At 35.6% G+C, this 25192-nt stretch overlaps 1 protein-coding gene across 1 annotated transcript; it reads left to right on the forward strand.

The window, feature by feature from the left end:
• Positions 1 to 159: 159 nt before the first annotated feature.
• Positions 160 to 24439, forward strand: LOC121732021 (RNA-binding protein FUS-like). The gene is made up of 13 exons (XM_042121763.1): positions 160 to 307; positions 592 to 769; positions 3341 to 3422; positions 3494 to 3613; positions 4078 to 4228; positions 5527 to 5695; positions 7243 to 7427; positions 17622 to 17779; positions 18150 to 18483; positions 20195 to 20226; positions 21524 to 21669; positions 23029 to 23669; positions 23981 to 24439. Exons 1-13 carry the CDS (start codon positions 243 to 245, stop codon positions 24006 to 24008), a joined length of 2289 nt encoding a protein of 762 aa, XP_041977697.1. The 5' UTR covers positions 160 to 242; the 3' UTR covers positions 24009 to 24439.
• Positions 24440 to 25192: the final 753 nt, after the last annotated feature.

Genomic DNA, 25192 nt, shown 5'->3' on the forward strand with positions numbered 1-25192 from the left:
GTGCCATTATATTTAAAAAAAAAAATACTACCTTTCCGCATCTGTCAAGCAAGTGTCAACTGTCAAGTGTCAATGAACAAGGGCAAATTTAAATTAATAATCTGTGACAAGCGGTGAACATGAATCTTGATTCGTTTTTGAGATTTTCTCTATGAATCTAATTTAACAATTTTTAAGTTTACATTGATTTATTTACTAAATATAAATAATTTGTAAGATTCTTCTTGATTAACTATCCAGCTATGGCGTCATATGTAAATATGAGCTTGGATGATATAATTAAAAAAAAGAAAATATCAAATACTCGGTAAGTAACATCAAGAATTATTGTATAATATTTTGTACTGTGTATGTAATATTTATTATAAACAATCAAATTAGTGCTAGTGCTTGGTAGTAAAAATTATTGGTGTATATTTTTACTAAGGAAATTAATGTTACTTGCATTGTCTTAACCTTAAGTTTATAATATATTTTTACATTCAACTATTGCTCTGATTGTTATAAATTATAATATTTTTTTATGTTATCAAATAGAAATTAACTACATATTAATGAACCAATGTATAAAATAACATTTTAAATATGCAGAAGTCCAATTAAGAAGAAAAATCCTCAACAACCTGCCAAATCCTTACCAGTGGTTGATGCCAGAAATAAAATTATTTCCAAAAAGAGAATTCAAATTAAAGATGCTCGTGAGAAACTTGCGGAGCTTGCCAAACAGAAAGATGCAAGATTGAGATTAGAACAATTAAGAGCAAAGAGGGTATGTATAATTTTTACTTTCAGCATGTCCTTTCTTGACATTCTTCATATTTTGTCTCTTTGTCTGTATGCTTATAACAAATTACTAATTAATCAAGCCCCATATGGTCACCGGTGACTGAGACACAATAGAAATCTTGTTTTTCCATGATCGACGGGTTAAAATAAGTATATGTATAAAAATATAATTAAAATTAAACTGGGAATATGTATTAAAAATAAAATAACAAAAACAAATTGATATCAGTTGAACAATGAATGAGAAAAATATCTTTTTGCTTCAATTTAACTTTTATCACAAAATATGATGTGATAAAAGTTTTCTATCTCTTTCTAACCAAACAAAATTAATGGACTTTGTATGAGAAGTCACAGGACACTAATCTCTTTTTCTAACTGACAACTTTAAGTTATAAGTTTGTTAGTTTGCATCTTATCAAAAAACTTATTTGACTTCAGAGATAAACAAAAAAATTCATTTATTTAAATAAAACAAGTCATGCATATTCCCTTCCATTGCTATTTTTGTTTGGATGGTACTTAGCTAAGATAGCACTTATTAAAAGGGAGCAATTTAAATTATGTGACCACATTTTATCTGATTTTCTGGTAATAGAAGGTTAGCTGTCATAGTATATTGTGGCATGACCCTCCTGTTTCTTTTTACATAGTACTTTGTGGTATTCTAAGACTGGGTTGCACCAACTAACTTTAACTTTAACCTTAACTATAACCGGAAAAATTGACAGATGTCGTATGAGAATATGTTTGGACGCCATATTTAACTTTAACTTTACCCACGCCTCTGGTGCAACCCAGTCTAAGTATGTGTATGTTTTATTTTTAACAAGAAAACAAAAAAATCAAAATGTAATAAATTATTTGTATTCCATCTACAAAATCAAATGTTTCCTATAATAATTGTAAATGAATAAAAATAAAAAGTTGGTAAATGCTTCCTACTTCCTACTAATATTATAAAGGCAAAAGTTTGTTTGGATGTATGGATGTGTGGATGTATGGATGTTTGTTACTCTTTCACGCAAAAACTACAGAACGGATTTTAATGAAACTTTACAATAATATAGCTTATACATCAGAATAACACATAGGCTACAATTTTAATCGACTTTCAAAATGGGGGAGGTGTTATGTTCGTTTTTTTTTATGTTCAACGATTACTCCGCCGTTTGTTAACCGATTTTCAAGATTTTTCTTTTGGCATATGGGGTGATTGAGGAGGATGAGGATTGAGGAGGAGGAGGATGAAGGATCCATAAGTAATCGAGGGAACTCCTCAAAATTTATAGGGAAACATGTGGTATTCTAAGCATATGCTACCAATAAGTAAGATTTTGCACCAAAATATACCTGGTATACCGTGGTTCGGAAGGTGCTGAGAGAACTCCAGATTCTTTATAGATACAAGTTTGGGAGTTTCGGCGTTGTTTTAAGAATGGAAAGCATATGCTACTATGCAAATTACATTCATCATCCTCATCATCACTACCATATTATCCATGCATTGTCCCATGATTATGAGCCTATTATGACCCTGTTATTGTTACTTTCATAGTCTTTTAGATCGAGACTTGAGTTTGTCAAGTGATAATTTAACTAACAAAAAAATCTACACTTAATATTATAAACCTGAAGAGTGTGTTTGCTTGAACGCGCTAATCTCAGGAACTAAAGGTCCGATTTTAAAACTTATTTCAGTGTTAGATAGCTCATTTATCGAGTAAGGCTATAGGCTATATTATATTATCACGCTAAGACTAATACAACCGAAGAAACTCAGGAAAATGTGAAAAAAACGGGGGAAATATTAGAAAGGGTTTATCTCACGAACTACTGGAGCAATTTTTATGGCAATATTTGGCACAGTTATAGAGTAGACCACGTGAAGGAAGTATAGCTATTTTTTATGGGAAAATATACGGTTTCCGTATAATTCGTAATTTACGGGCGAAGCCGCGCGGGACTTCTAGTATTAATATAAAATTATATTAAGTAAGTATAAAATTATTGTTACATTGTAACATTTGAAAAATGTCAGATGCATGAAACGGAACCTATATCAATAGAGATTGACACTGTTGAACCGAAATCAAATCGATAAAAAGGGCGGCCATCTTAAATCGCCGGCACCACTGAAGGGTCAGTACGAAATCGATAATTTCGATTGCAATTCCTTTACGAAGTGATTCTATATTTTTAAATTATCGATTAATTTTTGTTAGGGAACTTCCCTACTATTGTCAATTATAATGTATCACGCATATCATCTTATAACGCACAAACTATAGTATACCACCTTCAGATCAAATATATACTAGTAATATGTGCTTCAGATGTCAATCACAACTCAAACTATGCCTATGGTAGCCCCTAAACCTACAATTATATTGAACAATTTATTTGACAATAAGATTAAAAGGCGGGCGCGTTCAATAGTAACCCTAGACCGTTAATAATATTGCACAATATGTGATATTGCTCAATATAATTTATCGTCTAGGCGCCCGCTTATCCTGCAGTCAAAGGATTAACCAATGTTTTGTTGTTTTAGCAAACTCTGCCAAAATTTCAAGGATATGTTTCCAGAAACCATGGAAAAGTTGTGAAACCTTATTTTAATCAAAGAGAAAAGGGTTAGTCTAAAGATAATGATCATTAAATTTCTGGTATCTTTTTATTTCATTAATAATTTAATTTTTTTCAGTTTTTTCAGATCCCTCGAGATTTGTTGTCTCTCAGCCCCTTGGAGCTTCAAAACAAATAATCAGAAAGCACCATAACAAACACTTTACCGAAAGCAGATCAATACAATCAAGATCCATGTGTAATTCTTTTATAATATTATTATTTGTATATTTTTATACTTCATCTTTTCTGACTTTGAAATGCAATCCAAAGCATAGTTTAATGCAATACTTATTTTAGGAGACTTTTCTAAAATACTTTATTTATAATCTTATCCTTAACAGTGCCAGTTTAATGCATTTATTTTCGATATTTTGCTTTTTTTATTTAAAGAGTGTCACTTGACACTGATGAGTACCATTGCAAAATAATGTTTAAAGGATATGAAATAACTTATAATCTGGCCTTGTACCATGAAACTGTTTTGAGACTCAAACAATCGGACGAGAATGCCGCGTCCTACTCTAACAAACGTGAAATGACGTTGTTAGAGCAGGACGCGGCATTCTCGTCCGATTATTTGTGTCTCAAAACAGTTTTGTAGTAGTAGGTGGTAGCCCTACATATTCTTAATTGTATAATTCCATATTATATGTTAACTAGCTAAAGCAACTCTGAAGCCAATAACAAGAACCATAGAGAATGACATTGAGATTATTGATGATCCAATGGAGTATGAGCCGCTTTCAAGAACAAGCCTCAACAGGAAAGCTAGCCTACAACTGAAAATTGTAACTCATAATAATGTTGAAAGGTAATCTATAATCTTACTAGCGATCCACCCCAGCTTCGCAGATCGCACTGGTATAAAATATACAACATGACATTTTAGTGGTTGTTTTCCCGCAGCAGAACGATTTACCTATAGTAGTACTATCGAATCATACAAGCTTTTTTTTTTATATAAAAAATATTTTGTATAACATACTATAGCAACTTTATGCCAATATACACGAGCAGCTATGACCCGGCCGAATTTTATTTATGTTTTGAATAAAAAAAATCACAAATCTTTTGTATTTACTACTAAGATAGAATCATTTTACTGCGGGAAAAGAACCCAAAATTAAAATTTCACGGAGTATACTAGTATAGCCTATATCAATCACTGAAAAAAATATTAAAATCGATTCAGTAGTTTTGATTTATATTCATTACTACCTGCATTGGCCGGTACTGCCGCAAAAGCTAAGTCCCGCAATTTTTGAATCTTCTAAAATATTCATTTAAATCAGCTTTTCCCAAAGTGGGCGATAACGCCCCCTTGTGGGCGCTGAAGGTCTAAAGGGGTACCCAGAAAAAAAATGGGGGCGTTGTGTAGAGGCTTGGGGGGTGATTTTTTTCATCTGGAGGCATTTGAAATTGAAACAATGGGAGCTCTAAAACATAATTTGTTCCCAAAGAGGGCAGTAGACAAAATAGGTTTGGGAACCCCTGATTTAAATCATAATATTATGCTGTAAAGGGCATATAGATATATTATATTAAATTAACAATGTATTTAAAGTATTTAATTGAATAAGTATTAATAACGCATTGGTTAAAAATGTTAAAATCGCTTCGAAAAATGGACATTATTTGTAAATGACAAAAAAAAATGTGGGATATCCATAAGCGAGGTTTTCTGTAGACCTTTTCATTGTGTACAATACTTAGTACCTACATTATATTTTTGATTAAATATCTAGTAGGGTTCAGACTGCGTTTGCAATATAAGCGGAAAAAAGTGTAATTATTTACGACATCACATTAGAAACCTCAAAAATAACAGTATTTCTCCACTATTTAATTAACGTTTATTATACTTAATCAATCCTTAAACCTTCCTCTTCAATCAATATATCTATTAAAGAAAACCGCACCAAAATCCGTTACGTCGTTTTAAAGATTAAAGGGAACAAAGAGACATAAGGACAGAAAAAGCGACTTTTTTTATACTAAGTAGTGATGTTCGCAATTTTTAGTTACTTAAAAGCTTCCTACAATCTTAGTTTTTTTTATACCAATACAAGATGTAACACAATGAATCCCATACATTTGATTGCTTTGTAGGAATATAGGGAAAGAAAGAAGCCCCCCCAGACCACCATCTATTCTTAAGAAACGGGCAATGGCAGCTTTACGAAGTGAGGAGAAAGTTGAAAAACAAGAGAAACCGACATTGGAATATAGAATCATTGTCAGCAATTTGCGCAACACCGTCACTGGTGGTGATATTGAGGTAAATGACGTATAGACCTTTTTATAAATGTAATTTCTTGAAATCTTATCCAAATACATAATCCCACACCTGTTTCGGTGAAACAAGGCCAGTTATGCAGGAGCGGCAAGAGTGTTTTTTTTATAGTGCCTAAGTGTGTGCGTAGTACACAAGAGCACTCTCTATTGTGTACTGCGCACACACTTGGGCACTGATGGGACGGAAGACCGACATGACTGGCGAGAGATCAGGCGCAGGACCGACTTTTTACATGCCCATCCAACGCATGTATTATAAAATTATGGGAACAAAAATAATGACCACCAAAAATGCTCTGATACCCTAAACTTGTTTACCAAAATAAAGATACTTAACACCAAAAAAAGAAAGTCTAAAATTGCAATACTGCCAGCTATTTTAGTCACGAGTTCACGACTTCACTTCAAATTGTAATCGAACGCCAAATATAGTAAATGATCACCAAATCCTTGCGAGCAAATAAATGCGATATTTCTGTCCAAATAAATCACTACGATTGACAAAAAATGTAAGCATAATATAATAATTAACAAAGAAGTATTATAACTCCATGCTATTGTTATATTCAGCAGTTATGGACCTGATAAGAGATAACAGACAGACCTACCCTTTTCAATTTAAAATATTAGCATGGATGATGAGAGTTTTACATAATACTATAAGTGCGAAAGTATGTCTTCACGCCCAAACCACTAAACCGATTTTGCTGAAAATTGGTATGGAGATACTTTGAGTCCTGTTCATTCATTATATATATTTTATAACAAAATACTTTGGTTATAAAATTATAACCAAAGTATTTTCATTTTGTTATCCTATTAAAGAAAAATGAACCAATATAGGTTCATTTTTCTTTAATAGGATAACAAAATGAAAATACTTTGGTTATAATTTTACATTAAAATGCTAGTATGATGTTGGTGATCATTTACTACTTTTGGTTTAGCAATGATTTATTTGGAATAATTTTGCACAAATAGGATAGCGAGATGTTAAATCTTTGGTATCTTTTTACATTAAAATGGTGGTCTGTATTTTGGTGATCGTTTACTATTTTTGTCTGTGAAATGTTAATATTTCTGGTGATCAGTTAATTATAAGCCTTATATTATTACTTGTCAGACAATCGGTTGATCGGCCTGCATTGTCCTAACTAAACTTAGAAATGACATATTTCCAACGCGGGAATCGAACCCACGACCGCCGAGTCAAGAACCACGCTCTAAACCACTGGACCACGGAGGCGTTGTCCAAATGCCTAAGTATAGGTCTACCAGGATCTGATGGCAAATTTTGACGGCAGATTTTCAAAAAATATCCTTGATCATTGGATAAATATTTATATTTGCATGTTTCACACACAGAATCAGCCGCTATAAGGAAAAAAAGGATCAAAATGTGTTATTCCAATTACCTCGGTATTGCTAGAGTCAAATTCTTTTCTCACTTTTTGCCATCAGATTCTGGTAGACCTATAATAAGAATCAACATTTTATTTAAAAATTGCATGATTTTCTTTATTGTTTCAGGAGTTGTTTGGCGATGTTGGAGGTATGTTAGAGTCTCGTTTGGTCAGACCTGGCACAGCGGAAGTGATTTATAAGACTGTTGAAGATGCCCAGAGGGCTGTAGACTTGTATCATAACAGACAGTTGGATGGACAGCCAATGAACTGTCTACTTGTTACTCCTCGCCCAAACGCCTCTGTTTCCAGGTCAGTGACATTTTAATTTAATTTATATATTAACATGTAGAAATCCTTTCTAGTCACATGTCCTTTAAAATCTAAAGGACGTAGAAAATAATGAGTGTCATCTAAAGTTTAGATGACACTCATTATTTTCAACTCAAAAGGTTAACTTTCTCTTGATAAAAAAGCCAAAGTGTTTGGAAATGGCATTGCACCTCAAAGAGCAGCCATACTATAAACTGTAAGATGGAATAGTGATGCAAACTTACTGAATAAAGAAATAGCATAGCAATTATAGCCAATTTTTTTTTAATGAAATATGGGGGCAAACGAGCAAACGGGTCACCTGATGGAAAGCAACTTCCGTCGCCCATGGACACTCGCAGCATCAGTAGAGCTGCAAGTGCATTGCCGGCCTTTTGAGAGGGAATAGGGTAATAGGGGAGGGTTGGGAAGGGAATAGGGTAGGGGATTGGGCCTCCGGTAAACTCACTCACTCGGCGAAACACAGCGCTAGCGCTGTTTCACGCCGGTTTTCTGTGAGAACGTGGTATTTCTCCGGTCGAGCCGGCCGGATACGCACATACGCATATACGTGGGAGAGCCATGCCGAAGTATGGCTCTCCCACGTATATGCGTATATTTTTTGGTCTATTAATATTGCTTTTTATTTTATTCCAGAAGTGGCAGTAAGCCAGCACTTTACAGTACAAACTCTAATGTAGAGCCAGATATATCTACCTTTCACAAGGTATTATTCAGCAATTTCTAAAATATAAATATTATGGCATTAGAAGGAGGTCTGCAGTCTTAAATAACAATTGTGTTTTTATAAGTCTTAAATAACAATATTCATATTAAACTACTGGTACTGAAATAAATAATGTAAAACTTATAATGTTCATTTTCAATTAACCCATCAATCCCCAAGCGGCACTGTCGCATAACAATTGAAAATCTATTGTAACTAAGTAGGTCATACATTTTATTTGAATAAATTGTTAGCGAATCTATATTAAAAAGGTCTGAACCGAACAATTTTGTTTCTTAATATTTATTTCCAAAGATATTTAAAAAACACATGAAAAATAACATAGAGAAGATCCGCCCCTCGAAACTACAATTTTATGCTAAGTTAAAATGAATCTTATTGAGATGCGTACACGACTTCCGTTGTGAGAAGGTTATCATTTTGGAATTGAGGTTGGTACTACTAATATATTATATACTAGCTGTGCTGTGCCTACCTATACTGTATGTGATATATCATAAAAGACTATGAAAAGTACCAATAATAGGTTTAAAACGGGACGACACATGATTCTATAACGGTTTATGGTAGTGATGATGATTAAGATTAAGGTAATTTGCATAGTAGCATATGCTTTCCGCTCTTAAAACAACGTGGAAACTCTAAACTTGTATCTATAAAGAATCAGGAGTTCTCTCAGCACCTTCCGAACCATGGTATACCTTGGTGCAAAATCATGCTTGTTGGTGGCATATGCTTAGAATACTGCTCACGAAACCGAAGTCACCACATATCTATACGAATATTATAAAGCCCCGCTTTATTTTTATTTGTTTGTTTGAACGCGCTAATCTCAGGAACTACTGGTCCGATTTGAAAAATTTTTTCAGTGTTAGATAGCCCATTTATCGAGGAAGGCTATAGGCTATATTTTATCATGCAAAGACGAATGTGAGCGAAGAAATAGAGGAAAATCTGGAAAAAATGGGGGTAAATTATTTGAACGCGCCTATCTCAGGAACTACTGGTCCAATTTGAAAAATTTTTTCAGTGTTAGATAGCCTATTTATTGAGGAAGGCTATAGTCTATATATTATCACGCTAAGACAAATAGAATTGAAGAAAATGTGAAAAATTATTATAACGGTATTATCTCACGAACTACTAGGGCAATTTTTCTGTTATTTGGCATTGATAAGAAGTAGACCACGTGAAGGATCATATGCTATTTTTGTGGACTAATTTGTCTATGAAATAACTAATTTACGCGGGCGAAGCCGCGCGGAACGTCTAGTTTCCATATAAATTTTGAGGAGTTCCCTCGGTTACTTAATGGATCTCTTCATCAGGTCACCACTTTTATGAATATGGTTCCAAATTGGAATGATAACCAACCAAAACAAACATACACCAAAAGAAAAATTTTGAAAATTGGTTTACAAACGGCGGAGTAACTAATCGTTGAAGAAAAAAAACGAACATAACACCTTTAGAAAGTCGGTCAAAATTGTAGCCTATATGTTATTCTGATGTATAAGCTATATTATTGTAAAGTTTCATTAGAATCCGTTCAGTAGTTTTTGCGTGAAAGAGTAACAAACATCCATACATCCATAAATTATCCACACATCCATAGTTACACCCAAACAAACTTTCGCCTTTATAATATTAAGTAGGAAGTAGGATAGTAGGATTTATAATCTTTTTCTTTAAGGCGAGCACTTACCTCAATCACAGAATCCTACTAAGATTCTGTGATTGAGGTAAGTGCTCGCCTTAAAGAAAAAATATGATTGACCATTTTGTAAATATCACACAATAAAATATCACGTTTGTTGTACCTACTTATAGGATTATGGAATATTCTTTTTAAATTTTAATTTTTGTTGTTAAAACGACAACTAGTGGTTCTTGAGATATATATACAGCGAAATCTTTAATAGGGTCCCTTTTACCTTCGTGCCTTTTACCCTTTGGGTACTGTAACCCTATGGAGGGTAGACATCTACATTCTACACTCCGTAAAGGCTAGTTCGCATTAGGCCAGCCGCCAGTATTTTAGTCAAGTAGCCAGTATTTTAGTAGCTAAAATTCTCGCTTCTGCCCCAAAATCGTTCGTACTTCATTCGAGTAGGTACAGTTCAGTGTTCACAAGTGAGTAGTGTTTTGCAAGATGAACGTCTTACAGCGCAATAAAGTAAATAAATAGTAGGGGAGGTCGCGCTCATTTTAAAAAGTCATTTCATACCGAGCGAAAATCGTAACAATAAATTCTATTAATACATAAGAGTTTTCATCGTCAGCTACTGCAATATGGGTGGAATAAAAATTGAGAGTATCTCAAAGTTGTTGTTGGAAATCGTATTGAATTGACATTAAAAAGATCCCAATTCGCACCCAATAAAGGTCATAATATCTAGCATAAACCTATAATGCTATATATGTCTATGATATCTAGATTATACATGTTTAGGTTTGGTAGGTGCTATTTTAGTTTTAGTATATAACAACAGATGGCGCTTTTAAAGTAAAATATATACAATTCTTCTTTTGCCATTGCCATTGTTGATTACGAACAAAAAAGGCCAAAAAATCACGATTGTTGTATGGGAGCCCCCCATAAATATTTTATTTATTTTGTTTTTAGTAGGTATTTGTTGTAACAGTTCGACAAGGCTTATTGAATGTGTCAATGTCAGTCAATGTGCACTGCTGGCACTGACCTCCATTATCCTACTATCCTACTAATATTATAAAGGCGAAAGTTTGTTTGGATGTATGGATGTATAGATGTATGGATGTTTGTTACTCTTTCACGCAAAAACTACTGAACGGATTTTAATGAAACTTTACAATAATATAGCTTATACATCAGAATAACACATAGGCTACAATTTTAACCGACTTTCAAAATGGGGGAGGTGTTATGTTCGTTTTTTTATGTTCGACGATTACTCCGCCGTTTGTTAACCGATTTTCAAAATTTTTCTTTTGGTATATAGAGTATACCAATTTGGTATTATATTCACAAAAGTGATGATCTGATGAAGGACCCATAAGTAATCGTGGGAACTCCTCAAAATTTATAGGGAAACATGTGGTGACTTCGGTTTCGTGAGAAGTATTCTAAGCATATTGTGCTACCAACAAGTAGGATTTTGCACCGAGGTATACCTGGTATACCGTGGTTCGGAAGGTGCTGAGAGAACTCCTGATTCTTTGTAGATTCAAGTTTGGGAGTTTCGGCGTTGTTTTAAGAACGTAAAACATATGCTATTGTACTATACAAATCAAATTCATCATCATCATCATCATCATCAGTCTGGCGGTAGACAGCCAATCGGTCGCACGTCTGCATTCGTGCTCGTTCGATTACGGTTCTCAAACTTTAGTTATTTTTATTTAATATGCAGTTTATTTGCAAACGTTGTTCAAATGAGTGCATGGATGGCGTCAAATGCTCCGAATGTCAAGGTCAATTCGATTTCCCCTGCGCCGGCATTACCGAAGGTGGTTGGCGAAAACTAGGAGATCGCAAAAATACATGGAGGTGTAGTGGCTGCAAGGCAATGGCAGCTTCCAGCCCTCGCCTTTCGCCTGCCCGCGCCGCTACAAACCCTTTGGACATGGACATCATTATGATGGAGCTTAAGGCCCTAGCGGCACGTATGGACAACAGCCTACCTGCATTGCTTGAAAACGTCAAGGCTATTCAAGTGGAACTTGCCGACCTAAAAACCCTCAAAGCTGAGTGTACTACCCTTAAATCTAGTGTGGAATTCCTCAGCCACTCAGTGGATTCTCTCAGCAGCAAGTTGTCCGACGTGGAAAGCGAAATGGACTCGCTTAAAAAAACAAAAACGGACATATCTGCTCTCCAAGAACGCTGCTCCAAGCTCGAGGATCTTCGCAACGAGTCAGAACAAAAATTGAGGCAGAACAACATTGAAATTAAGGGTGTACCGATGACCAACTCTGAAAACCTTTTTACTATCATCGAGAAGATCGGTAACACAATTGGATGCACTATACCAAAGGAGCAAATAAACTATATCGCGCGCGTGCCAATGCGCAACAACGACAAGAATAAGAACATCATCTGCTCAGTACACAATCGCTACATAAAAAACAACTTCGTGGCCGCAGCAAAAAAATTGAAAGCAGGCATAAATGCGACTATCTTAGGATTTCAATCGGACACCCATATTTATGTTAACGACCACTTAACTATGGAGAATAAAATTCTTCTAAATAAAACGAAGTCATTGGCTAAACAGAAAGATTTTTTATATGTCTGGGTGTCGGGGTGCAAAATCCTCATCAAAAAGAATGCAACATCACCGACATTCCACATCAAAACGGAAAAGGATCTGCAAAAGTTTATTCGTTAATGTCAATAACCTTTCACTTCTATTTTATTTTATATCGATGGTCAATGTCGCTTATCAACATTATATTTTGTAAAAATTTATACACTTTGAGAACCATTGGACATTGTTTAAACGATTTTCGGTTACGTACTTATTTAAAACTAACTTTGTATCTACCGAGTATTAATTTAAGGCTCCAATCTGCTTGGCCACGCTTTCTCGCTTTGTCTTCTATAGCTAGTCAACGTAATAGTTACTATAATAGATCGTATTGCTATTGCTTTAATGCCCACTCTCGCGCAGCTTTGTTGGATCGTGACAGAAATATTTGTTACTACCTACTTTATTTGAATTGCACGTATAATGTTAAAATCATAATTTGTTCTAACACATTTTTACGCAATATGGTACACATTAATCTAATTAACTTTTTATTTAACAATGTCACCGATTAGTGCATATTATCAAAACGTTAGGGGGCTGCGCACGAAAACCTCCTTGTTTTATCGTAATGTTTGTATTAACTCATATGACATAATTTGTTTGACGGAGACTTGGCTTATTGAAGATATTAAGGACTGTGAACTATTCGATGATAGGTACATAGTATTTAGACGTGACAGGGACTACGCTTGTACCAATCAAAGTATGGGAGGTGGTGTTCTTATCGCAGTGCGTCGCGAACTAGCTTGTGATATCCGTTGTGAGTGGTTTTCTAGTGCCGAAGACTTGTGGATCTCGCTATATTTTAATAACAAAAACGTGAACCTTTCGTTTAAAGTTCATGTCTGTGTTGTGTATATTTGCAACCAAAACTATGGTAATTCGCAGTCAGCCCAGCTTTATAACTTTTCGAAAAATCTTTTCGACATTGTTAGTGCGTGTTCCTTAGACAAGTTTCTAGTGCTCGGTGATTTTAATTTACCGAATATTGAGTGGAAGGCTTCGGGCGACGGGATTTCTCTTTCACCAGATAATATACAAGGTAATGTACAAAATTATTTATTTGATAACATGGCGATATGCAATTTTTTACAATACAACTCTTTCCTGAATTCGTCTAATAGACTTTTGGACCTAGTTTTCTGCAATAATGTAGTGCAAGTAAATGACTGCACAGACCCCTTGGTACTCGAGGACCCACACCACAGGGCTATTACGTTACAAGTAGACTTTGCTGAAGTACCATTTTTGCCTACTAAATCTTACGTTAAATATGTTTATTACTCCGCCGACTTTTCTTCGATAAACGATAGAATTGGCCAAATTGATTGGCGACATGAATTTAATTCGAGGTCATTCGAAGGTGCCGTCTCCTTTTTCTATGACACCATTTATAACTTTCGGGACTCTTACGTACCTACTAAAATTGTAACCCCTGGTCAAAGATATCCTCCTTGGTACAGGAAACCGTTAATAAAAATACTAAAGGAGAAGTTAAAATTTCATAAAAAAATTAAAAAGTACGGAAACATTTCTGACTATAATTCATTTATTTTACTACGACAGCGCGCTAAAGATATCGAACGCGACATGTACAACAATTACATTACGAGTATTGAAGACAACATATTAAAAACTCCAAAGTCCTTTTGGTCGTATGTAAAATCTAAAAAAATAAATAATGCATATCCAGCATTATTTAAATTAGGAGACATAAGTACCAGTGACGGCGAGGATATCTCAAACATGTTTAGCAATTACTTTCACTCAAATTTTCTATCTCGGCCCAGCACTAGTAATTGTTTAAATCACCCACGCTCCTCGATCTCGAATGACACTTCGATATGTGTGTCTGACATCCATACTATTGATGTGCGTGAATCGGAAGTATGTAAACTATTGAAAGGGATTGATTTAAACAAATCTGCGGGACCAGATCACATTCCACCGATCCTAATTCGCAAATGCGCTGAATCCCTGACCCCTCCGCTCACGTTACTCTATAGAAGATCACTCACCGAGGGAGTCGTGCCGTCTATCTGGAAATCGGCCTTCATAACGCCTGTACACAAAAAAGGGCCGAAGGACGTAGTTAGTAATTATAGGCCTGTATCCAAGTTGTGTCTTTTTGCAAAGCTGCTTGAAAGAATAATTTATAATCAGCTGTATCCTATCCTAAGTCCATTTATCACTACGTGTCAGCACGGATTTATGCGTGGGCGGTCCACTGCTACCAATCTCATACTCTGTAGCGACTATTTGTCTGAGTGTATGTCTGAGCGCACGCAGGTCGATATAATCTACACTGATTTTACGAAATGTTTTGACCGTCTGGATCATCACACATTGCTGCGCAAATTGTCTGCGATAGGAATTAGGGGTAACCTCTTTAGATGGTTTTCCTCTTACGTTGACAATAGATGTCAATCTGTTGTTCTTAATGGTTACACTTCTAGGCCTATGTTCATACCATCAGGCGTACCTCAGGGCTCGTTATTGGGACCCTTGTTATTTAATATTTTTATCAACGATATTATCGAATGTTTCAAATATTCAAAGGTACTCCTATTTGCTGACGACTTGAAAATTTTAAGCCAAATCACAACCATTGACGATGCTATTCGCCTCCAGGAGGATCTTAATAGACTCCTTGACTACTGCCGTCGTAACCAACTAGATCTAAATATCACCAAATGTTACGTATGTAGCTTTACTCGTAAGACCACCCTCATTTACTACGACTACAAAATTACAGATATATCCTTAACTAGAGTTACCAAGATAAAAGACTTGGGCGTTACGTTTGATTCAAAACTTTTATTTGATTGTCATATAGACGATATCATTAAAAAAGCCGCTCAAGCTTTGGGATTCTTAATACGCGTCTCGGCTAATTTCAGACACATTAAAACTCTTAAAATCCTTTACTGTAGTTTTGTGCGCAGCCATCTCGAGTACTGCTCGTCTGTTTGGAACCCAGTTTATGACATATATATTAACCGTATTGAAAACATACAGAAGAAATTTCTTAGATACGTGCAATTCAGATCTGGAACGTACTTGAACAACTATTTCGATCGCTGCAAAAAATTCCATCTACTGCCTTTATCTGCTAGACGGAAAGTATCAGACCTGGCTCTTCTTATTAATTTAGCCAACAGCTCAGTGGATTGCGCTGATCTCACCAGCAAAATCCAGCTTCGCGTTCCAGCAGCCTCGAGAAGAAAGCGTGACCTACTGCATATTCAACACTATAGTACTAATTATCGCCAAAATTCTTATATGATCAGGGCTAGTAGAATGTTTAATGAAATATCTCGAATAATTGATGTGGACCTATTCTTTACCAATGTAACAACTTTTAAGAAAGAATTTAATAATTTCTATTTTAATTGTAACCTGCGCAATTCTATTACTTAATACGTTATTACAATAATTCTTGTTCTGTTTTTCTAATTTTTTTCTAAAATTCTAAATAATTGTGACCATTGTATAACGCTGCTTTGTTTTTATTAGCATTTTTCTATCTGTGGAAACTTTTAATTGGCCTTCTTGTATTGTATATTTAGATTCTATGTGTATGTTAGCTGTAAGTTTTCCAAAAATCAATAAAATAAAAAATAAAAATAAAATAAAAATCACTACCATATTATACCATGCATCGTCCCATGGCTTATGAGCCTAAAATGACCCTGTTATTGGTACTTTTCATAGTCTTTTAGATCGAGACTCGAGTTTGTCAAGCGATAATTTAAAAAATCTATACCTACCTGAAGAGTATGTTTGCTTGAACGCGTTAATCTCCTGGTCCGACTTAAAAACTTATTTCAGTGTTAGATAGCTCATTTATCGAGTAAGACTATAGGTAATATATTTTCACGCTAAGACTAATACGGCCGAAGAAACTCAGGAAAATGTGGGAAAAATGGGGGAAATATTAGAAATTACGAACTACTGGAGCTATTTTTATGGCAATATTAAGCACAGATATAGACTACTCTATATCTGTGCTTAATATTGCCATAAAAATTGCTCCAGTAGTTCGTAATTTCTATAGATATAGACTACTCTATATCTGTGCTTAATATTGCCATAAAAATTGCTCCAGTAGTTCGTAATTTCTAATATTTCCCCCATTTTTCCCACATTTTCCTGAGTTTCTTCGGCCGTATTAGTCTTAGCGTGAAAATATATTACCTATAGTCTTACTCGATAAATGAGCTATCTAACACTGAAATAAGTTTTACCAAGTGAAGGGAGTAGGGACATAAGCTATTTTTTATGGGAAAATGTACGGTTTCCTCAAAATTCCTAATTTACGCGGGCGAAGCCCCGCGGGACATCTAGTACATGTATAATGGAGATCAGTGGCTGCTGAGTGCTGGTAAAGGAGAACTGTCAAAAATGACGTTTTTACGTATGATAGAAGCGTTAGTTCCTTTTCTCGCCACGTTCAACAGCCTTGTCGAACTCTAAATTCTGTCTACTCTGTCTAAAGCGGCAACAGATATACACAATCTGTGAAAATTTCAGAAGTCTAGTTATAGCTGTTCTTGAGATACAGCCTGGCGACAGACAGACAGACGGACAGACAACGAAGTCTTAGTAATAGGATCCCGTTTTTATCCTTTGGGTACGGAACCCTAAAAAGGTTGAGTACTGCAGCTGTTCTATATAAAACTGTTTGCAGGCTGCACACTGACCTCTATTATATATTCTTTATAGACTTTAGAGGTCACCGTCCGCGTCAGTGAGGCACTGAGGCTGCAGAATGCAGACTGCTGTTTTCTCGCACGTGTAGACAAGCCTTTATGAATCATTAAAAAAAATCCTTTTCCGGTCCGGAACGCTATAACCATAGACAATTTATTTTGTATAAATTTCAAAATTGACAATGACAAGAGGCCGCCAAGTAACGTGTATCCGGAGGCCATTTTTAAAATTCCCAAAGCGGCGCCGTGCGTGAATCGTGATAAGTGATTAAACTTTACTGTAATTTTAGTGTATGTGCTTTAATATAAAGCAGAGTTAGTTCAATTTACAAAATGGGTGACCGTAAGTAATGAAATATTTGTGTGATGTTCGATTTCCGAAAGGTATAACAGCGATTATGATAATGGCGCTTGTTTTAGCTTATTCCTCGAGTGATTATAGCGGCGGAGGATATCCCGCTCAGTATTCTATGCCGCCACCCTCGTTTGGTTCAGGAGACACCAATTTTAGTGCAAGCGGTCAACAAGGAAATTACAATCAATCTGGATCTTACCCTGGCCAAAGCGCAGGACAATCATGGAATCAACAATCCGCTGGAAGTAAGTGTTACAATTTATGTTATTATAAATGGAACTGGGCAGGACACGTCGCCCGCATGTACCCGGACAGTTGGGCGCGTCTAGTTACGGAGTGGCAACCGAACGGTCAGCGAAACAGGGGCAAACAAAAGTAAAGGTGGCGCTACGAGCTAGACGCTGCAGACAAAGAGTGGCCAAATACAGCGAAGAATAGTGTCTCTATTATATGTGGAAAGAGGGAGGGGAGGCCATTGCCCAACAGTGGGACACTAACGGATGTTAATAATAGTAATAATATATCATTTATACACAACAGCAGGTTTAAAAAATTCATACTACATTACTTTAAAAACAACTACAATATATACTTTATTGTGAATGCAATTTTCAGATGGAGGCAGCGGAAGCTATGGTGGAGGTCAACAAGATAGTAGTAATTTTAATCAAAGTTATGGATCAAATTATGGCGGTGGCAGTTTTGACCGTAATAATGGAAGCAACTACAACGCTGGTGGTAGTGACCGAGGCAGTGGCAACTATGGCAATAATGACCGTGGCGGAAGCAACTATGGTAGCGAGAGAAGTAGCGGTGGCTACGGAGGCGGGGACCGCGGGGGATCCAACTACGGTGGAGACCGAGGAGGCAGTGGCTACTCGGGAGGAGACAGGGGTGGCTATGGCGGTGGAGGTGATAGATCAAATTACAGCAGAGATGGAGGCTATGGGTAAGCATCATTGTTTATACCAATGTTTTGATTAATGATTAATTAATGTTGTCTTAAAAATTACATTAAAAAATCATTAGATAATTTCTTCAAAATAAAATATTTGTTCTGCAACATTTTTTTAACTAAAATATTTTTTGCAAGTATACAAAAAATATACCTGTGCAATTTTATGCCAAGTCGACAAATGTTGAAAAAACAGCTATTTTTTTACACTGTGCCAGAAGGAGGGTTATGTATTTATGTGTGTTTGTATAATTCTTTGGCATATTCGTACACCTCAATGGATTTTTATTTTAAAAGCCTATTTTGCTTTATTTTTTGTTCTGGTGTGGTATGGAACAGCATCTTGTATAAATGTGTATCAGTAGGTGGCAAAATTGGTATTGTTAAAAAAACTACTGAAGTTAATTATACCAGTATAAAACAATGCCTGCGGCCTATGAATTACAATGACACAACATTGTAATAGGGCTTCTGTGAGGAAAGGTTCAATGAATGGTTTAAAAAGGTCAATGTCAGGCAGAGTGTTGTGTTAATAATGTTTTATTGCACAAACTACTTGTTATAATATGAATTAGTATTGAATAAGTGAGGTAAATGATGCCAGGATAATCATCTATGTGATTAAAATCAAGTACTCAGTGGTATTAAAGTATAAGAGGTAATAATATTGGACTTCTACTAACAAAAACTGGTGATGCCCTGACAAGGATGGTAAACTGTTAATATTATAATTAAAATATGTCTACTTTGAGTAAGAACATAACATAACAAGAGGTATAAAGTTCTTGTATTCCAAATTAACTACAGTGATAAAAAAAATATAAATTGCTAGAAAACAGTATGAAGACTCTTATTTCACCACTTGTTATCAAGACTAATTTACCATCCAATTGTGTAGCCTTAAGGAATGTTGAGACTGACTTTTCCTTTTTACGCTAGTCTTGGTAACAAGTGCTGAATAACATGTAATATAATAGCAACTATACTGAGACCTCATATATACATTTTTTTATATTAAAATGTCTTATACAATTTTAAACTTTTGTATGTGTGCAGGATTTAAATGTGTACCAATGTTGATAATATAATTAAAGGATCCTAAATACATTTTTAAAGAGAATAATAATTTTGTGTCTTGAAACAGTGGTCTTACTTAATCATAATTTTATTGATTATACCTAGACAACCCAATCATTATTTCAGTCTTCAATACACATGCATTGTTTCAACATTGCATGTGTTTCTTATAATATAGATCAAAACAGTAAGTTTATTCTTTGTAACTTATAAGTTGTCTTTAGAATATTATTTTACCATTAATAATATACCTACAACAATATACATACAGTGTGTTGTCTACACTCTACAATATAGTCTATACTCTACATAATACATATTATTATACTATCAAGAAATTGAAAAACAGTTCCTGAGGTTTTTTTATGTTAAATTTCCCCTTTTTGTAAGACACTTTTTCAAGACCAATAAGCTATTTATTGTGCATGTATAAAATTGCTATAATTATGTAAAAGTGTTACAAAACATTGTTCTGAAGGTTTTCAAGGTATCGAGGTTTAACATTACCCAAATGACAAGGACACGGACTATGGTTACTGATAAAAGTGATCCTAGTTGTTTCTGCGCTCTTCGTTCAGTGTGCCCCCAGCCTGCCCGAGTGAACTAAATGGTGTTTTTATTGTTTTAGTGGCGGCGGCAGGGGGGGTGGTTTTAATAAAGGTAAAGCTCCTCGCTACGAGCGAATGGTGCTATTATCATATTTTTATTTTGTTACTATTGATGGGCTGCCAAATTATGCGTTGCGTCGATATTAAGTTAAGCGTCTTCACTTTTCGGCTGTTGACAAAAATGTCTGGTGTTGGATGAATAGAGCACAAACAGAAAAATTCTTATAATGACAAAGTTAGGTGTGGCAGTGTTTTCAAGAAACCTATTTTCAGGTACATAAATGAATATTTTCCATTGCAGCATTGCAAAAGGTTTTTTAAGAGTAACATGTTTACAACATTGGTGTGTGTATATAATTTTGTATTTAAAACAATGGTGTTAATTTTGATCGTGTTATCGACTACTATAGTAAATTTATTTAAAGTTTTATTAGATATTTGTAAGTACATTGAATCATATTTTGTACTTTACAAACAGGTTTCATATCTTCACCATGATCCTAATGACTTACTGACAAAATAGACCTTAGAAGAAAACCAGACAATTTCATATTCTGAAAAATTGTATGTGGAAGCTAATGGTTGTCGATTTATTCGAAGCAGAGCAAAAATTAAAAACTTTTTATGGTGTCACATTTGTAAGATGTAAAGCACAATTGATGGATATGTTAAATTTGGTAGCAAAGACAAACAAAAAAAATTCACTTTTAATAATAATAGTACTTATTGTGATCTGGTTTTCGGGGTATTAATAATATTCATAGTTGCCATTAGCATTTTGAGTTAAGGTTCAAGGATATATTGAAGGTATAATAGAGAAGAGCCTCTGTGGTACAGCAATTTCTGCTTGGCTGATGCAATTTAATTGTCAGCAGTCTATGGTTTTTTTACATAATATACAATACAAAGTGTAAATAGTCTTAGACATTAGATGGGTTAATAACTCAATACCCATCTTTGTAATCAACGATGTAAGGTGTGTGACTATAACTTTGGCAGCCCTGAAATTTTAAAACGTATTTGCATTTTATGTACTTAGGAAGTGTTATTTTCATTGAAAGGTTATATAAATTGGTACATTTTGAAATTTTGGGTATGTTGGTACTTATATTGCGTCAAGTCGAAAGACTTGGAGGGTTGACGTTTTAACACGATGGTTGTAAAATATTAAAAGGTGGTTAATACGTCTTTATTAATTCGGGTTTCGTTGTAATTGTATTCACAATATAGATATTAAAACATGTACTTTGTCAAGTGTTTCAACATTGAGTATGGGTCAAAAACCAAGTAGGTGTCATTTTTGTATGGTTTTCATATTATATTCTTCTTACACTGTACTATTATTGAAGGTGGCGGAGGAGGTGGCTTTGGCGGAGACCGGGGTGGTAGTGGTGACATGGTCACACAGGAGGACACCGTCTTTATTCAAGGCATGAACCCATCCACTACTGAGGATGAACTGTGCCAACACTTCGGTGCCATTGGCATTATTAAGGTAAAATTAGTAGTAACATTAATTTTTCACTGTAGAAAAGCCATGTGTAACATAAACAAAAGTTTTATTTTTTAAGTTATCTCTGGCTAGGTTACTTAGGCCCGTACAAATAGTCAGTACTTAAGATGCGACCCGGTCTCAAAACGCGGTTCAGCTCTGTGATTTGTCCAAATTTCGACAGCCAACCAATTACAGAGCCTGAACCGTGTCTTGATACCGAGATGTATCTTAAGTACTGACTGTTTATACCGGTCTTAGTCTGTTTATCTCATGAAATTTTTGCTAAAACGTAGCTTTCGTTTATTTCTGCATGACTAAAGTGTTGAATTTCTCTCAACTAAAGTGTCTGGATTTCACCCTCAAAATAGGAGAAATGTGTACAGAAAAAGAAGAAGCTTGAAGCTTTCTTTTTAATTTACCCCCAATACGCTCTTTCATTTTATACCCATGTTGCAAAGGTGCATAAAAATACTAACTATTCCTCTATCTTGGATCATCCGCCATATTGTATTTAGAATGACGTCATATTAGTTTTAGAGAAGCATAATTTCATATTACAATACCAAAAGCTTTGTTAAATTAACAAAGCTTCTTGGTTTTAGAGCTAGTTTCAACCATTAAACCTGGATCCCAGAAGGATAAGACAACTTACTTTCTGATGGATGAAACCATAGGTTCTTAGTAGTGCCTCGTGTACTTAGAATACTTGTGATATAACTTGTAATATTTGTGTAGCTCTACGTGTGACACCTGGTCAGGACCAGGTACCAAAGTGGACTAAAAATTAGTCTTACTTTACTTATTTTGTTATTTTATAAACTAATAAAACACCTTAGAAAACAATATTGCAAGAATTTATTTTCTACTAGCCGTTGCCCGCGACTTCGTCCACGTCGGCATAAGTGACGAATATGAGATGAGATATTCTAAGTAAACGAGGCACTACTAAGAACTTATGGTTTCATCCATCAGAAAGTAAGTTATGTCTTATCCTTCTGGGATCCAGGACCACATCCCATTTGATTCCCATATTGTAGATGTGCATTAAAAATAACAACTCCGCCATTTTGGATGGCCCGCCATATTGGGTTTACAATGTTTTCATCACGTATTATGCATTATCATTCAAACTAAGCGTGCATAATACAAAACTTCAGATCAATCAGTTTAAGATATGTACTTCAAAATTGAGTTCAAAGTTTCCACCCAAACCAACATAACTTACTTATATAGGTACAAAAGCTTTAGCATACTTACATACAAAAGCTTTAAAAAATCACAGAAGTAACATAATATTATTGTAATCAAGATCTTATTGTGCATTGCAATAGTTTAAAATATATAAAAAATTGTTCTCAGACCGACAAGAAGACTCAGAGACCAAAAGTTTGGATGTACAAAGATAAGGCTACCGGCCAACCGAAAGGCGAAGCCACAGTCACCTACGAAGACTCGAATGCTGCTTCCTCAGCCATTCAATGGTTCGACGGGAAAGACTTCAATGGTGCTACGATAAAAGTATCCCTAGCGCAAAGGCAGAACACGTGGAGCGGCGGTAGAGGCGGTGGCGGCGGCGGCGGCGGCGGCGGCGGTGGATTCCGCGGCGGCCGGGGCGGCGGTGGGCGAGGAGGAGGAGGCGGCGGCGGCGGCGGCAGGGGCGGCAGCGACAGCGGCGGCGGCAACCGCGCCGGGGACTGGCGGTGCACCAATCCCAGCTGCGGAAACACAAACTTCTCGTGGCGCAAGAACTGCAACAGATGTAACGAGGAGAAGCCTCCGGGCGCGGACGGCGGTAGCGGCGGCGGCGGACCGCCCGGTGGCGGCCGCGGGGGCCCGCGAGGCGGCGGACGCGGGGGGCGCGGGGGCGGTGGCCCGCGTGGAGGCGGCGGGGGTTGGGGTGGGCGCGGCGACCGCGGCGGTGACCGGGGCGGCGACCGCAGCGGCGACCGGCGCGGCTCCGGCGATCGCCCTAGCGGTGGTGCCATGAGGGGCGACGGAGGGTAAATATTTACATTTAAGTCTTGTTTCTTAAGATATTATGATCATTAACACACAAGTTCAGGAACAGCTTTATTTCGTGATTTTGCAATTTTTACTGCTATTATGTACTGTATATTTTAATGTTCAAAGAGGTTTTGGCCCAGAAATTATTTGATTGATTAAATGAATAGTCTCATTAAAGCTTTAAGCACAGGGCAAAAAAACTAACATACTGGATATACAGCTATAAAGATTTTTTTTAATTTGAAATTCCTTCATCAAAAACCTATTTGTTAAAATAGCTAATCAAATTTACTCTCTTTTTTTTCAGCGGAAGAGACCGGCAGAGACCCTATTAATTTATAAGGTTACAATAATAAGCTAAATGTATTATTAAGTAAATTTAATTCTGAGATTTAATTAATTCAGACCATGAAAATATAAGATTTAATTTCAAGAAAACTTGTATTACTTTATGTATGTGCATTGTATTTATTGACTGTGATTTTGACATTTGCTTGCTTGGTTAGTTGTGATGTCGTTTGTCCTTGATTGCACATGTAATTGAGTAATAGGTAACTGAATTAGATATCGACAAGGCTTTAAATGAACGTGGCGAACGAAGAACTAACGCTGCCATCATACAACAATTACATTCATTTAAAGCATTGTAGCACATTACAAAGAGACTGTTGTCGAAATTAGTGTTTAATGTTTAAGTTATGTATTGTACAACATTAATCTCTATGTTGACTCGAACTACTGTCGCTAATAAAACTCCCTTTTTAATGTCCTTGTGTTTCTATTTACTTCTAGACGGTGCAAAATAGATAAGGCTACATACCCATACTACGTGACCCATTTAGGGGTCTAGGTTTTGTCACGTAGTCAATTTCGCCGAGAGTAACGTCATACGAAATTTTTTTCCTCGCCATTTAAGGATGTATATAAGGTCAAATTCCGTACTTACATCCAATTAAATTATGAAAGTACTAAATATGTAAAAAATTGGACACCCAGACACTTATTATTAATTATAATGATTATTTATAATAGATTTTTAAGGAATTATTCGATATTTAATAATTATTGAAAAAAATTGAGATGTAATTTGACCACCGCTATTAAATTATAAACAATGGTCGTCATGGCAATGTTCGTTTCGCATGCGCAAAGTTAAAAACTAGTGTCAGTGTTAGCGGAAACGTGTACAGAGTAACTAGTTCATAAACATACTAAAAGTCCTGGACACTAGGGGTACTGGCGGAGTGGGGGAGGGGGGGAAAGGGGCCATTTTTGTGTTTTTCGCTTATATCTCAAAATTGGTGCGTTCTAGAGAAAAACTTTCAAAGAGTAGATAAAAGACCATAAAATTATCTACAAATAATACCTCAAATGTTTTATAAAATTTCTTACCGTTTTCGAGTTACACCTTTTCGAAAAGTAGGGGTAAAATGGGGAAAATGCCCATTTTTGTGTTTTTCAGTCATATCTCAAAATTGGTGCATTCTAGAGAAAAACTTTCACAGAATAGTTAAAAGAC

This window comes from Aricia agestis, chromosome 11 (assembly GCF_905147365.1).
Source record: "Aricia agestis chromosome 11, ilAriAges1.1, whole genome shotgun sequence".
Classification (NCBI taxonomy): Eukaryota; Metazoa; Arthropoda; class Insecta; order Lepidoptera; family Lycaenidae; genus Aricia; species Aricia agestis.